The sequence below is a fragment of the Pavona decussata genome, unplaced genomic scaffold, assembly GCF_977016875.1.
Source record: "Pavona decussata unplaced genomic scaffold, jaPavDecu1.1 SCAFFOLD_146, whole genome shotgun sequence".
Lineage (NCBI taxonomy): Eukaryota > Metazoa > Cnidaria > Anthozoa > Scleractinia > Agariciidae > Pavona > Pavona decussata.
Genome location: NW_028145559.1, coordinates 96426 through 113735, shown reverse-complemented (window position 1 = coordinate 113735; position 17310 = coordinate 96426). Strand labels below are relative to the sequence as shown.

Below are 17310 nucleotides of genomic sequence, written 5' to 3'. Positions count from 1 at the left end.
TTTGCCTCTCCCAGAAGAGCAAAAGCATTGGCCAGGCCAACAAAGAGCGATTTCGTCCGCGACCTTCTTAGTGGACACATGAGTTTTTTTGTAATAAAAATAAATCATACATTCAAATGCCCAAGCTCGCGCAAAACAGCGAATCGCTTAGCAGGGGTGCCAAGACCCCCAACCTTTAAAGATACAATTTTCAACGACATTGGTGCTGCTAGCGGCGGTCTAAAATGACGCCTAGCCCTCACCTTCACAAACGCATGATCAGAGTCCTCCTCGTGATTATGATGATGACGATGGCGCTCACACTCCGCCTTTTCCTGTGTAGTACGTTTACAGTCCGAGGATGGTTTTTGGACACTTGAAGGCGGTGGCTCACTCGCTGCTTTCGGCTTGGGTGGCTTCTTGGGCTGTTGTTTTACAGAATCCTTTGAGTCCTTGGAAGACTTGGACGAAGGCTACTTGGAGACCGATCTCGCCGCCTCGGCAGCTTTAATGGCCTCCGCTTGCTCTGGTGTACGAGAGGCCACCTTGGCGTAAGAAGGCGATGCAGCAGGCGACGAAGCTGAGTCCGAAATGGTCTCCACATCATCGGGGTTTAGAGATCCGCCAGATTCGTTAACCACATTTGCGCTGTATAACACTGAAAAAAGGACATACTGAAACGTCATGGTCTTTCTCAAGACAAATAGAGCAAAGGGGCGGTGACTGGCAATCTTCAATCCTATGGCCCGGCGCTTCACAATTAAAGCACCGGAACGATGAGCATTTTGCGGCCACGTGGCCAACATCCCCGCAGCGACGGCACATTTTAGGCTGAGATGGATACCAGATTCGTATTGACTCGCCCGCAACAAAAATAGTTGGCGGGATGGGCAAATTCAACTGCATGTTAGCAGTACGCACACCATTATAGATATTAGCGGCGACTCTGTCCCAACGAAAAGAAAAAACCTTGCCATAATGCCAAAGTCGATTGATCAAAACAGTGTCCGGTAATTCATTAGGCACTCCGTAGATCTTAACAATCATCACACGATTCTCACAGTCGTCTAAGAAAACTGTGCAGCCAGCAATCGATACGGACAGGACACCAAGGGCAACGTTTTTCGCATCGGTCGATCGAAAGCTTACCATCCACGTGTTATCTGACGCCCGTCGCTGGATAGACAAAATTTCATCTACGTCTATACCGGCCGCATCAAAACCATTGATAATCTCTTGGCTGCTCACTTGTCAGTGTATCGACCAAAAAAACAACAGATAATCCTTTGCGAAGTCGCCCACGGCGGTCAGTATCCTTCAAGTTCTACGTAAACTTCGGAGCTGATTCGTATCTCGTACAACAATTAAACAAATCACATAAAACTTTCGGTGCGCCTAGAGGTTTTTCAGGAACGTCTTGGGACGCATTCTCAGGCATAGAACAATCACCCAAATCCTGAGGTGATGGCGAAAACAACTCAGGCTTACAGGTGTCATCACAGGGCGTCTCTTCAGGGACCTCATCAACAGCTTTCGAAATAGGCCTTATCACGGTTTTCGACGCCGTTTTGACGAGAAGGCAAACACGCTTGAATTAACAGTGTTTGTATGGAAATCCGATGTCAAATAATTTTCATAAAACATCGCTTCTGAAAAATTCATGAATTGGAAACTTTTGGCACTAGGAAAGAGATTTTAAGAAAAAAAATTGGAGAGATGTAGCTGTGCCAGAAAGCGTCTAGTCGTGTTTCGAACTTTCCATACATTTGTCTGTATTTTTTTCCCGCGAACTATTTTTAGTAGCAGTTCACGGCTGGTTTGCTATACAGACAAATGTATGGAAAGAATGACTAAGGTTGAGACCTCTAGGTCTAGGGGCTAATTTTTTAACTTTGTTTAAAAAACATGGCTATGGTTAAGGGAGTTAAGGGTTCATTTTTGAGCTTAGGGTTAAACAATGGCTAGGACTAAGAAAGCGCTAAATTTGGAGCTTAGGCCTAAAAAATGGCTAGAGTTTGAAAGCTTAGGGTTAAATTTTGAGTTTAGGGTTTATAAATGGCCCGACTTAAGAAACTTTTAGGTTAACTTTTGGGCTTAGGAGTGGAAGGAAGCTTGGGGTTAATTGTTGAGTTTAGGGCTACAAAATGGCTAAGGTTGAGAACATTTGGGGTCATTGAGTGACAAGAAAACAATTGAAAGTACAGACAAACAATTTAAAAAAAAAAAGCCTCGACAACAAAAGAAGAAGACTCCACGACAGTTTCTCGGGAAATTTGGACCTCCAAAAATCGGGCGTGTTCTATCATAGACCTTTTTCATAAATGGCGGCTGATAAATTATTCTTTTTTAGTATATACCACACAAGTGAATAGTGCTTTTTGCGCGCGCTGATTGGCTAGCTCGGAGGTGATTAGCCAAGTACTATTCACCTCCGAGCAACCAAAGAGAAACAAGATGATAACCTTTTTCGCCACGGTCACTTAAGAGGAAAATATTTCGATAAAAGAGACGGCTATTACCAAAAATACAACAAATTTTGGTTTGACGGCATTACATGGTAAATTATTTAATCTTTTAAGCCTCATATTCTAAGGCAAAAAATAAAAATGCAATGTAAACAATGAAACATCTAATGTTTTGCAGTATGGTTTCAACAACAGGACAAATTTCACACAACAATCGAAGAAAAGCACGTAGCAACTAAACAAGTGCCTCTAGAAGTTTTATTTGTCTACAAGAAAGCGAGACGGAACTAATTCTACAATACGAAATCGCTTACCGCGCGGCGCGCGAGATTTTGAAATTTCGCGCCATTTGTCGGTATATTGAAAAAATTAAGTTAGTTTTGGTCCATTTCTTATTCAGCTTGTGTGGTATATACTAAAACAATAGGCCTTATCACGGTTTTCGACGCCATTTTGACGAGTAGGCAAACACGTCTGAAATAACAATGTTTGTATGGAAATCCGATGTCAAATAATTTTCATAAAACATCGCTTCTGAAAAATTCATGAATTGGAAACTTTTAGCACTAGAAAAAGAATTAAAAAAAAAAAAATTTGGAGGGATGTAGCTGTGCCAGAAAGCGTCCAGTCGTGTTTTGAACTTTCCATACATTTGTCTGTATTTTTTTTTTTTCGCGAACTATTTTTAGTAGCAGTGCACGGCTGGTTCGCTATACAGACAAATGTATGGCAAATTTAAAACACGACTGGACGCTTTCTAGCACAACTACATCCCTCCAATTTTTTTTCTTAAAATCCTTTTACTAGTGCTGAAAGTTTCCAATTCATGAATTTTTTAGAAGCGATGTTTGCTGAAAGTTATTTGACATCGGATTTCCATACAAACGCTGTTATTTCAGACGTGTTTGCCTACTCGTCAAAATGGTGTCGAAAACCGTGATAAGGACTATTATTCACCTCAGTGTCGGTGAAAGTGATGGATATTTACCTCGCCGCGACTATTTACCTCCACTTTGGTGAATAATTGTTAAGTATTAATAAAAATTAGCCCTACTAGCCTCGTCAGCATGTCCAAATTCAAAAGAATTTTTACTCTGAAATGAGGTTAGCAGGGCTAATTAACATGTATTGAAAAGAATAATAAATCGGCCGATATTTATGAAAAAGGTCTATGTCGTATGCACTGCGCTGTTCATTGAAGGGCGTTTTGAAATAAAATGCTCAAGCTAAGTGTAATGAGACAAAAACGCTTTAAGAAATAGCTTTTCTTTAAACTGAAATGGCCCAAAATTTGATTTCTCTGAACATTTTAACTTAAAATGAGAAAAAAACATCATTTTGACAACCACTTGTTATATAATTAGTTTTCGCGAATCTCTGAAGTTTCCTTTAAAATCAGAAAAATTGCCTGATTTTACGATTTAGATTACATAACAACAATAACAATAACAACCGGTTAAATTTCAGGATAACTTGCAAATCCTGGTGGTGAGAGGTTAAAGCCGATCAAAAAAATTCTCAAGAAGAGGTTAATGCCTGCCTTTATGTTTCTACGCGTTTACGAGGACTCCAGTCGCAAAAGTTCTTAGTTCATCTATGTAATCCGTACGTATGAAATCCGTCGCTCGGCACCACTCAGCAAAACATTTGCACAAATGTGCACAGCTCTTACGCTTCTAAATAAGCTTGAAGTTTAAGAACTTGCACTGAATGCTTGTGTCTGTGAGGTTGTACCTCGTACACTTGGACTTGGCTTGCCTTAAGTCTGTTAAAACGTCTGCGAGGAATTCAGTTCAGCATAAAAAAAGCCGCGTCCTGGATCCCTTCCTTCGCTCGGCACCACACAGCAGAACATTTGCTCAAATGTGCACAACTGTTATGCTTCTCGATGAGCTGAAACTTCAAAAGCACTTGAATGCTTGTCTCAGAAAGGCTGTTACTCATACACTTGAACGTTTCTTGAATTTGAAATGTATGTACACTCTGTTTTTTTTTTTGTTTTGTTTTTTTTATAAGAACGTCTAATTTTGGAGCTGAGGCTGAACGTTCTTATATTTTTTTGCGATCTGAGGCTGAAAACGTTCTTAAGATGTTCTTAAATTACATGGTATACACTACATGTATTTCAGTAAATCAATGCGGACGTGCTGAGATCATCAAGAACTGCTGATTATGACAAACCGAGATGTGTGTTACCATTGTTAATGTTATACAAAACATGTACTAAGTATTTTGGCTAATTTACATTTGGTACGTTGATTTTATATACAGATTAGCAAAATATCAACGTTCTTATAAAAAAGGTTCTTATAAAAAAAAACAGAGTTTACTTCGCTTTCGATTTTTCATTCAACTCCGTTCGCAAAGAGCTGCATGCGCGTGTCATGTGATCATTACGTTGTCGCTTTGGTCGGAAGTTGCCTCAACATCCAGTCGTTTTAATTTCAACAGCAATATCCAAACGGGGAGAATTTAATAAAACAATTATTCCATTCACGCTTGTTGGATATGAGATTGGTTATAGCCAACTCGGCGCTTCGTGCCTCGTTGGCTATTTACCATCTCATATCCAACGCGCGCTCATTGAATAATTGTTAAATAGATTTCTGAATAAACCAATAAATAAAGCAATAGTTAAGTAACGTAAAAGGTATTTACAAACATAGCACATATATTCAGTTAAGATATCAAAAATATAAGAAGTCATCAGCGTTATTGTTTGTTGCCGTGTAGTTAGCACCACTTCCCTGTAACAATTTGATTGCTTTGTAACGGGCTGTTGTGTTACATAGTGCCCAAATATGGTAGGTCCATATTAGGGCATGCCATGTGGTCGTGTAAGCAGAGCAGATTGTAAGAGTGTGTTGCTCGCAGACGATATTAAAACTGAAGAATAAAGTGTTCTTCGCGTTCTGTGTTAGCGAACCCAGGGTACGGTAACAGTATTATAAACTGACGACAGGCCATTCCCTCTTTCTCGTATTACTCAAATCAGTTGAAATCTAGAGGGGCAAACAAGAAGCTCGGAGAAAGATATCTATTAACATAGTTAGTATTAACTATGCTATTAAGAAAAAAGCTTTTCACGTTGGATTGTCATGACTCTCAATTTAAAGATGATACATCATTGTGAGTGACGTATTTCAGTGAGTGAATGACACAGGCATACTCGGAAGAAGGAAATCCGAGTGCTCCTATCCGGAGTCGAACCGATAACCTTCCGATTACTAGTTTGGATGCTCAACCACTGAGCTACAGGAGACTCGTGGGAGCTAAGGCCATTAAACTAGGTTCACTTTTGTTAAGATTTCTATCCAGTTGAGTTTGATGGCTATCTTTTAGGGTTACGCACACAACTGATCCCAGTTGCGATGCGTGTTTGAAACTCCTTCCAATTTCCTACAACAAATATAGCCTCGAATGCGGTTACTTTGTGGATGACTGTAGATTGCTGGCTAAAGCAAATAATATCATGGGTGACAAATTACTCCTTAATTTTGGCGCGAAATTTCATCGTTAATTTATAATTTCACATGCATGTGAAATTGCAAAAATTGCTATGGCAACGTTCCCTATATCTCAGTTGCCAAGATGGCGTCCAGGTTTAAAGATGTTACGGATGAAAGAAGTTACCGCATCAAAAGACACTACAGAAAACCTAAATACGCGAAAGAGCACAGTCAATTAACTGGGTGAGGGTTTTGAGAACTGGTGTGATGAAAATGACCTTGAAAAATACCCTGAGACGGTTCGTCCTGAGCAGTGGGATAAAAGCACTTGAGCGGTTTCATGCCTGCGTGTGTAACAGACGGAACCGACCACGATTGTGAGCGTAATTTGTCACCCATGAAATTAAGAGGTAATCAAAGTGTGTACTCGTGAAATAAGGAGAGGGAAATTATTAGAATTTTGACAAAACGCGCGTGAAATTATTTCCTAATCTCACGAGTATACCATTTGATTACATATACTAAACCCTGAGTCGCTTTTTGCAGCGTCCACTTTGTAACAGATATTGGACTGTGATTTTTCATTAAATAAAAATCGTATAAGAACCATAGAGAAAGCAAACAATTCTTCCGTTTCCCCCAAAGGAGTCAGAGCGATTCGGTGAAGTGTTCAATGCAACTGTTTTCGAGTGTTGCTTTCAACAAATTCCATGCCATTCCTTTAATGATACTGACCATCAGAGGAAATGATTTGTCGGTATGGCAAAACCTTGTAAAATAAAAAGGTGATTGTAAAGGATAACAAAACTCTTTATTTGCTTCAATCATTTCCATGACAACGGCCGAGAAACGCCCGGTGCAGGATAAACAGGAAGTGTTAACCCCAGGGGGAGGCAAATTTAAATTTGAGTCACATTGTCGATTATCAAATGAATACTCTTTAGCTTTGAAATTATTTCAATATTTATAGCAGCAGAACAGTGTATCCGTGAGAAATATTACGAAAAAAATATTGAATCAGTGAGATACATATCAAATATGTAGCAAGAAATCTGAGATGTTCAGTGTAAACTGGACAGACTTTCAATTATCTCAGTTCCAAAGTAATACATTCAAGCCACGCTACATTTGAAACAATTTTCCGGTTTCGCCTTAATTAGGTTTGACTGGATTCTTCATTATAGAAACGTCACGCTATTCGTTCCTGTTTTTATTCTACAAAGTTCTTTCTTTGCGCGCGTTCGGCAGCAAAAACGTGGAGCAGCAAATCAACGTAAGGAAGGTAAGTGAAAGAATTTTAAAGGCTGTTACGCTAGCAGCAAGATGTTCTGCTGCGATTGTCATAACTTCAGTTTGAAGATAATGTACTTCACTGGAAACAATTTTCCGGTTTTGCCTAGTTTGACTGGATTGTCTATCACGTTCTTCGTTACAAACGACAGGTCATTCCCTCTTTCTCTTATTCCTCGAATCCTTGTCTGCGAGCTCATCAGGGAAATAGTAGAGCGGCAATCAAGCAATCTCGTTCCTAATGTCTCTCCTCTTTATGTCCCCTGGAAAAGCATAAGCTCTGCAGAGTAAGTGTTTGCTCGATTAAACATTTTAAACAGATATATGTTAAGAAACAAGCTGTTTAAGGTCGATTTTCATAACTTTCAGTACTAGCTGTTTTGTATTCAAATGCTTTCGACTTTAGCTGCATGACTAACTTTTATTGTTACAACACGACCAAATTCCAACTTGGATGAGGGTTTGGAACTGCTTCCAATTCACCACAAGAAACGGAGCCATGAAGGTTGTTGTTTGTAAATAAATGTAGATTGTTGGCTGTATATGCAAAACCCTGAACCGCTACTTTGCGACAGATGTTGGACTTTGAACGAGTAAAGCCGAGCGTCACTCGAAAACCATTTAGACCGATGAAGCAAACGTTTTTCCGTTTCCGCCAGGGTGTTTAGAACAATTCTTGCCAATTTCGTAATAAAATTTTCAGGCAACTTCGTAAAAACAAACGCATTATCATTTAGTTTATATATATATATTTTAAAATCGTGGATCTACCAACTTTTTTACGTCAATAGAGTAGTGCCATCCAACAACGTACAAGAGCCGGCTGCATGGTCTAAAGAACTTTAAATCGTAATATTTCATGCTTTTAATGTTTCTTGTTACCAGATGAAATGATTTTTCGGTAAGGCAAAGGCCCGGGGGCAAAGGCAAAGAGCAATCGTTAAGAGGGTCAACTGAAAACCTCTCTCTACCTTAATTACATGAATTAAAATCATCTCTTCAGTCACTGATTAAGGAGTCAACCCTGATGCAGGATAAACAGGAAGCGTTAACCCAAGTGTGAACAAACCAGTTAAACCAAACTGTCAATTATCAAATAAATACTATTTAGCTTTGAAATTTTCTAGAATTTATTGTAGCAGAGCTGTGTATCCTTAAGAAAAGACGCAAAAAATGACATTGAATCAGTGAGACATCTATAAAATATGTAGCAGAAATCAAAGTTGTTCACTGTAAACAAGACAGACTTTCAATTATCTTCCAAAGTAATACATCCGAGCCACGCTTCACTTGAAACAATTTTCTGGATTCGCCCAGTTTGATTAGATTGTCTTTCAAGTTCTTCATTCTAGAAACGTCACGCCATTCGTTCCTGTTTTTATTCTACAAAGTCTTTTCTTTGCGCGCGTTCGGCAGCAAAGACGTTAAGCAGCAAACCAACGTAAGTAAGGTAAGTGAAAGAATTTTAAAAGCTATATGTTAGAGGCAATGTGTTCTAGTGCTGTTCAAGGTCGATTCTCATAACTTTCAGTTTAGCTTCATGAGTACTTTTATTGTTACTACACGACCAAATTCCAACTTGGATGAGGGTTTGGAACTGCTTCCAATACACCACAACAAACAGAGCCGTGAACGTGGCTGTTTGCAATTTGTTGTAGACTGTTGGCTGAACATGCAAAACCGTGAACCGCTACTTTGTGGACAGATACTTTAAAGGAATAAATGAGAGCTCATTTGAAAACCATTTAGACCAAGCAAACGTATTGTCCGTCTCCTCCAATCATCTCTTGAGTCATTGATTAAGGAGTTAACCCTGGTACTCAATAAACAGGAAGTGTTAACCCAAGTGTGAACAAACCAGTTAAACCAAACTGTCGATTATAAAGTGAATACTATTTAGCTTTGAACTATTCCAAAATACATAGTAGGAGAGACAGAAATGTTACTAAAAGAGTAGTATATCTTCAGCAAAGATAAGCCTTGTTAGTGGATCCCCTTGGATCCCCTTGGATCCCCTTAATTAATATTCCTAAGCGTCGAGTCCATGACGTCATCTATTGTTATAACCTAGGGAAAAAATGCGTTCCTCCATACTAATGAAGTGTCGAGGTTTACTAATGAGCGTCACTCTTGCACAAAGGAAACAATAGACATGCCCACGCTTGCCCGCTCTATACCCACCCTGATTGGATCTTAAGATTTGTATGGCCAGTTTGAATAAAAGCGCGCTTTCTCTTGGTAGCGTCACTCTTGCAATCCGTTTGCTGGGAAAATTTATCTCCGAGATTTCAGGTTATTCGTTACGATTATCGCTATCATAACTGTGAACATGGCTTTCTTGAACGTTGATGATTTTCAAGCTGCTTTGAACGCCTGTGTGTCTGTCCAAGATTGGGAGATGTTAACTGAATCTGTTTTACTTCCCGAAGAATGGATTCCGATGGTTTATACTAGGCTCACTGACTTGACTCTACAGGAAATCGAGGTCAGTTCTGATCTTTCAAATGGAATTTTGCGATCTGTTGCTTTCTTAAAAACGTTGATTCTCAGCTAAGTTGCAGTTCTTTTCTTTCGCAGCTCCCAACTGAAGGGGAGACAAACTTAACAACATAAGGAACCAAGATCTTCCTGTTTGTTCGAATTAAAAATATTGCATTACCGTCTTTGTAGAAATAGAGCTGTCTTGAGATCCTTTGAAAGATTGTTAAAGTTTTTGAGTGAAATGAAGTTTTATTCATCTTTACACCGCGTTAGTCACTAATTATGTTTAACAAATCTTTGACTCGAGCTCTAAAATTTGCATGTGAATTATCTCGTGTGTCTTTTGTTTGAGAAACAATAAGTCATATCCAACACCTACTCTGATTGGGTAGTCCCAGAGTCAGTGTCGATAACAATACCCGAACCGGCTACACGCAATCTATTTTATGCGAAATCTTCATCGACTTCGATTCTCAGACCGTCAGTTCCTTAACAACATGGCTAGCAAGTTTACTGTTGGAACCCCAAACACCCTCGAAAAAGTGTAGAATGGTGATATTGAAATAGAATATCGGAAACTATTAGCGACCTGTTTCAAAACCATGAACGGAACAAGGGAATTATCACAGAGAGCTTATAAGACAATTAAAACTTAGCGACGCGCGACATCCACGCGTGTGTCTGAGAAAATAGAGACACATGACTAGAAATGGCCCGTTTGTCTCTTTTTGTCCCTTTTGGCGTGGTTTTTGCCTTTCAGGCCTGGTTATGACCTTTCAGGCCTGTGTTTGGCCTGGTTATGGCCTTTCTGGTCTTCTTTTATTTATGAAGGAGAACGCTTAGTAAGCCCGCCTTCATCAATTTTCTATAAAAGAGACGCGTTACTTCCTGAAGTTTAGTTTCCTGTCAGAAGGCGTGCGGCTCAAACCAAAGATGACGAGCACAAACTATACCTTATACCTGCAACAAGGTGCTGGAAATGATGAAGACAATGAAGAAAGCGATTTCTCCCAAGAAAGCGAAGTTTCTAGTCAAGGAACGGAGTCTTCCCAAGAAGAAGAAACAGAAAACTTAGAGCCGTGGTCACGCATTCTTGATGAAGCCGAGAACCGCCACAAGACCCAGTTTAACGCTTTGATCAATCAATACCAAGAAAACGGCGATTCAGAAGATGTGGCTCGTAGTAAAGCCGTAAACGCTCTCGTTCCTGTTTACAGAAAAGAGCTGAGAAAAGTGCTCTTAGAGAATCTACAATGGATGCGTGCAATGAAAAAAGATCCCACCTTCAAAAAAGTGATGGAAACTCAAAAAGAGCTTAAAGACACAGAAGGATTTGATTGGTTGGAATCGACGGAACTTGCTATCGATAAGCGGAAATTCTTACTCAATCGATTGTACGAAAAGTAGCCCATTCCACAAGATCAAGACTAAACCTACTATGACTGTTATGGATTTTTTTTTATTTCCTGGATCTTTGTATTGTTGCATTTCAATAAAACTGTAAACAAGCAAACTTTAAGTGTGTTGATTGATGACTTGAAAATAATAACAATAATCGGTAAACTTGTACAAAAATTTAAAAAAAAACTAAAATTTGAAATACAAATTACTAAAGCAAGATCAAAACTTTTTAATTAAACACTGTTATTTGTGATGACACTTTTAAATAAAGATGATGATTCCAAAGTTGAGAGCTGTTGCGTGACTAGCGACGCGCGACACCCACGCGTGTGTCTGAAAAAAATACTACTACTGCTACTACTACTACTACTACTACTACTACTACTACTACTACTACTACTACTACTACTACTAATAATAATAATAATAATAATAATAATAAAAACATATAACTGCAAATGGCCCGTTTGTCTCCTTTTGTCCCTTTTGGCGTTGTTTTGGCCTTTCAGGCCTGGTTATGGCCTTTCAGGCCTGTGTTTGGCCTGGTTATGGCCTTTCTGGTCTGTGTTTGGCCCTTCTGACACTCTATATAACCTGACTATTTGCGAAAAAGATGTCATTTGTGTTCAGTCACCAAACTGTCAACATGGTTTACAAGAGAGTTTGCAGAAACTGTCCGATTCCATCGTGCGGGGCTAAATACCTTGTCAGATTAGCTAACCATCTCGCGGATGTTCATCAGTTAGGGCACATACAGCGAAGACAGTATTTACAAGAGGCGAAACTGCAACCTAAAGTTAAAGTCGTCGTTTACGAAAGTGAAGCGGATAATTCCGGAAAAAATCACTTTCACAATCCAGCACAGACACAAGAAACGGTGTACGAACTGTCAAAACAGCGGAGAAATGAGGCCTCTTTTAAAGCAAAAACTAAAAGACCGACTTCAAAGAACAAGGCAAACCGCAAGAAACAAAGAAAGTCGAACTCTTGGCTTAGAGGCCATAGGAAAATTGTGTAGACACGGAAGGAATATTTATTATTCCTCGAAATAAAACGGAAAAAACGGATTTGTAATAGTCAGTCAAATGATTCATTTTCATTCCTTTTCCTTTCAAATCGCTGAGTATTTGACTCTTTTTCCTCATTGTTTTTTAATAAAGTTTTTTAAACGGTATCTCTTGTCTGGTTCTATTGCTAGCAATTATAAGTCGCGTGTTTTAATTGATCCTTGTTAAGTTATATAAAATTGATTATATACTAATGCGTCAAGATACTCCCTTGGGTTTTTCCAGCAGAACTGAACTAATTTGTATGCAACTTAAGACTCGTGGATCCGCACAATTAACTGACTAACGGTGCGTGACTTTAATAGTTTTTTATTTCCTCGAGATAGGTAGGAGAAAACGGTCTTGTAATAGTCAAACAAACTTGAAATATAGAGTTTTCAGCGCCACTTTGTGTATATATGTGTGTGTGTGTTTTGTTTTTTGACGGTAATGATCGATAATCGTCACGAATAACCTGAAATATCGGAGATAAATTTTCCCAGCAAACGGGGCTTCAAACAACACCTCCCAGTCGCGGACAGTTAAACAAGCGCTCAAGGCAGCTTGAAGATCAACAACGTTTGTGAAAAAAGCCATTTTCAACGGTACTAACGTTTTAAAAATCGAAAAAAAGTTTTCCCAGCAAAGCGATTGCAAGAGTGACGCTACCAAGAGAAAGCGCGCTTTTATTCAAACTGGCCATACAAATCTTAAGATCCAATCAGGGTGGGAATAGAGCGGGCAAGCCTGGGCATGTCTATTGTTTCCTTTGTGCAAGAGTGACGCTCATTAGTAAACCTCGACACTTCATTAGTATGGAGGAACGCATTTTTTCCCTAGGTTATAACAATAGATGACGTCATGGACTCGACGCTTAGGAATATTAATTAAGGGGATCCAAGGGGATCCAAGGGGATCCACTAACAAGGCTTATCTTTGCTGAAGATATACTACTTAAAAGAACGTTAAATCAGTGAGATACTTGTCAAATGTGTAGCAAGAAATCTGAGATGTTCAGTGTAAACTAGACAGATTTTCAATTATCTTTAGAAAGTAATATCTAGAACAAACACTTCTTTTGAAACAATTTTCCGGTTTCGCCCAGTTTGACTGGATTGTCTGCCGCGTTATTCATTATACACGACAGGTCATTCCCTGTTTCTCTTATTCCTCGAATCTTTTCTGTAAACTTGTCAGGTAAATATACAGCAGAGCAGCTAGCAAGCAATTGCACCTTAGCTTGTTTCCTGGGTCTAGCCTCTTTCCATCCCATGGAAGAACGTAAACTTAGCAGGGTAATTATTTCCGGGATTAAGCATTTTAACAGGAACGGCACAATTATGCACACGCGGACAAAGTCCAAAGCGCCAATGATAACTTATGATCGATTTGCGATGACACATTTTCTTCGCTGTCCTCAAAGCGTGATTTCTTCGCCACTGTTTAAACTGTTGAGTAATTCTTAGAAGTTCTTTTTCCGTTTCACCGCTCTAAAAAGCTTTGTTTTCTTTCTGAAAACGGAATATCTTCAAAATTTACGCGTGAAAAACAGGGCCGCCATTTTGACTGAACTTGGATCTTGTACGCGTAGGACAAAAGCCCTTCTGGATTCTGATTGGGCCGTGTTTGCTGAAGGCAATTAGAGCAATAAGGGAGAAGAGGGTTTAATCCAGGTTTAATGAACAAATTAATTAAACAAATTGAAATTCGTCACTACAATGAAGAATACGAACAAAGGAGAAAGGAATTCGACCGAAACCCCAACGCGGTCTGCCACAGGCATCCCACGTAAATCGGATTTATACCTTATCTGGGTTTTAACACACAAGAAAGAAAAAGAGAAACAAACAAGTACAAGTGAATAGTTAAATTAACAAAGAATAATAATTAAGATAGGAGAGCAGGAAAAACAAAAGAAAAATCTTATTGTATTTTAGGATACCGCACAAGTTATCTGAACGACAAGTACACGACTGTGCATACAGCGGAGAATCTTAATTCCCTGATATTGCGAAGGTTACAGCAAGTCAGCCGCAGATTTCGGCATTAGTTGTGGACTACAAGATTCTGTTTGCAGTGATAACCGTCTTTATCGCAATCATTTTACCGATTTTGTTTTTTGGGTAAGTTTATTTCTTTATCTATATTATTATTAATTTCTCCCTTATTAGTGACCTTTACATCAGTTTTTCATACAACGATGATCTGACTGCTGACTCCATCTAGACCGGTGGGGAAGGGCGGATATTGGATTCGCCCGCGCGACTTTGAACCTGAATAACTTTTTTAACCTTGCGCAAACGTCATGAAACCTGTGCCTGTCCCATGCAGGCTACTTTACACCCTGCTAGCAGAGCCTTTCTTTTGCTTGCTCGATTTTGAAAAAAACAAAAGGAGGCTCTGCTCGCAGGGAGGCTACTTAATAGCACAAGAACAACTGAAATTTTTTTTACAGTAACTGTCAAACTTCCGGCGCGCTGATTCGTTGGCTGGTAGCTATTGCTTACAATAAAAGTGACGTCAGAGATGTAACGCGAGCGCTTGCTCAACGGAAAAATAAAGCCAATAGGCCTTATCACGGTTTTCGACGCCATTTTGACGAGTAGGCAAACAAGCTTGAAATAACAGTGTTTGTATGGATATCCGGTGTCAAATAATTTTCATAAAACATCGCTTCTGAAACATTCATGAATTGTAAACTTTTGGCACTAGGAAAAGAATTTTAGGAAAAAAATTGGAGGGATGTAGCTGTCCAAGAAAGCGTCCAGTCGTGTTTTGAACTTTCCATACATTTCCTTGTATTTTTTCCCGCGAACTATTTTAGTAGCAGTTCACGGCTGGCTCGTTATACAGACAGATGTATGGAAAGTTCAAAACACGAACGGACGCTTTGTGGCACAGCTACATCCCTACAATTTTTTTCTTAAAATCCTTTTCCTAGTGCCAAAAGTTTCCAATTCATCAATTTTTCAGAAGCGATGTTTTATGAAAATTATTTGACATCGGATTTCCAGACAAACACTGTTATTCCAAGCGTGTTTGCCTACTCGTCGAAATGGCGTCGAAAACCGTGATAAGGTCTATTCCTCTCGTACTTTTCCGTGTTAGTATATACCGCACAAGTGAATAGTGCTTTTCGCGCGCGCTGATTGGCTAGCTCGGAGGTGATTAGCCAAGTACTATTCATCTCCGAGCACCCGAAGAGAAACAAGATGGCTTCCCGTTTCGCCACGGTTACTTAAGAGGAAACTATTTCGATAAACGAGGCGGCTGTTAAAAAAAATACATAAATGGCAGCAAACTTTGGTTTGACGGCATTAAATGGTAAGTTGTTTAATCTTTTCAACCTCATATTCTAAGGCGAAAAATAAAAATACAATCCCTTGTTTACTAAAACTGCCGAGCACTACAATTACAATGAAAACAATGAAACGTCTAATATTTTTCAGCACGGTTTCAACAACAAGGCGAATTTCACAGAAAAATCGAAGAAATGACACTGTAGGAACTAAACAATGGTCTCCAAAAGTTTTATTTCTCTGCGAGAAAGCAAGACGGAACTTTCTACAATAAGAAGTCGCCTACCGCGTGGCGCGCGAGATTTTAAAATTGCATACCATTTGTCGGTATATTGTCAGAAATAAAATAATTTTTTGGTCCACTAGTTATTCAGTTTGTGTGGTATATACTAGAACAATTATTGTAAAAAACAAACGGACGGCAGTTTTCTATGGTCTATACTCTTATAGACCAGAAAATGACGTCATAAAATCTTTAAACTTCAAATGGAACCGCGAGCCCCAGGCTTGAGGGAAATGTACTGATGAAATTAAGGATGAAGTTCTGTTTGTTTTCAAGGCCATTATTTAAAGATTGCTACAAAGTGTCCCTTCCCCAGAACGACAAATTCCTCTGCAAAAAAGAGAGATCTTGGGAACTTGAGGGACTGGAGAAGATATGGAAGGTGAAAAAAGATCGCTCTGGATTCGCTTTATTGGATATGCCGCCATGGAAGCTAACAGCTGGTTCTTTCGTTGATCCGTTCACAAGATTTTACATTGAGGGATACATTAAAACAGTAGTTCTCAGCAAAAGCAGCGATTTAGTGTACCACTTAGATAAGAAGTTCTTTCCCAAGGAATTCAGCTACCATTACTACGAGACTTTGTCAGAGTATGTTGAGACGATTGCGATACTTGGAGGGGGGGTAGGCAGAATCTTATAAACTTTTATCAATTTTATCCTATTAATAGCCTTTCTGGAATGATCATTATTCTACTACTACTACCGCTGCCGCTGCCACTGCCACTGCCACTGCCACTGCCACTGCCACTGCCACTCCTACTACTACTACTACTACTACTACTACTACTACTACTACTACTACTACTACTACTACTACTACTACTACTACTACTACTACTACTACTACTACTACTACTACTACTACTACTACTACTACGAAGGAAGGTCTTAGGTTCGACTCTCGATAGTATCCTTTGTCACCGAAGGAAAAATTTCGCTATTATTTATTCACTGGGCTAAGAACATAACACGACCTTTTTTTTTTAACAAATACCAGTCATCGACATTCAAACCCCAACAGTTTGCAGGATGTTTGTTCCATGAACTTAGTTTAATGGTCATGATGAAGAAGTACCTTCTTCTAAAAAAAAACTCCATTCAAGACTAGAGGGTAAAACTCGATACCCTACTTATTACCAAAATGGCGGCAAAATGGCTAAAATCGTACCCTATTTATGACCAAAGCGGCTGAAGAACCATATCCTTTTGGGCCGCACATACCTTTATAGCCCATAAAAGGGAGTACCCCCCCCCCCCCCCCCCAGGATCCGAACTAGTAATGGGAAGGTCTTAGGTTCGACTCCTGATGGCGAACACTCGGATTTTCTTTTTCCGAGTACCCTAATGATTCGATTTAGCTCTCGAGGTTCTTGTTTACTTCTGGTGCCTCAAGGGAGGGCGCTTGTTTCTTTTTTTGAGAAACAACCGAATGTGCAGAACAAAAGGTAAATATTTATTTAAAAAAAAAATAACCGATGCATTACGCAGAGGCATGTAAAACAACTTTCCCGGATAAAACTAATGACTAATAGTCCTCTGTTCTAGTTTTTCACTAATCACTCAATAGGAATTCTTAGATTCCTATCGAGTTTCTTTAATAAAAAATCTATATGC

General features: G+C 39.3%; 1 protein-coding gene and 1 pseudogene across 2 annotated transcripts in view; both read left to right on the top strand.

The window, feature by feature from the left end:
- The window catches only part of LOC146466281 (allene oxide synthase-lipoxygenase protein-like), a 38480-nt pseudogene that overhangs the window by 2737 nt on the left and 18433 nt on the right, over nt 1-17310 (top strand). The window lies entirely within an intron of this gene.
- On the top strand, nt 9513-16336 carry LOC146466282 (uncharacterized). Its single transcript, XM_085127543.1, has 3 exons — nt 9513-9668; nt 14128-14234; nt 15970-16336. The coding sequence occupies exons 1-3, from the start codon at nt 9513-9515 to the stop codon at nt 16334-16336; spliced, it is 630 nt and encodes a 209-aa protein (XP_084983669.1).

Coding starts and splice junctions, on each gene's coding strand:
- LOC146466282 (XM_085127543.1), top strand. CDS start 9,513: ATGGCTTTCTTGAACGTTGATGATTTTCAAGCTGCTTTGAACGCCTGT. Junction 9,669..14,127: donor TGACTCTACAGGAAATCGAG/GTCAGTTCTGAT, acceptor GATATTGCGAAG/GTTACAGCAAGTCAGCCGCA. Junction 14,235..15,969: donor TTACCGATTTTGTTTTTTGG/GTAAGTTTATTT, acceptor TTTGTTTTCAAG/GCCATTATTTAAAGATTGCT.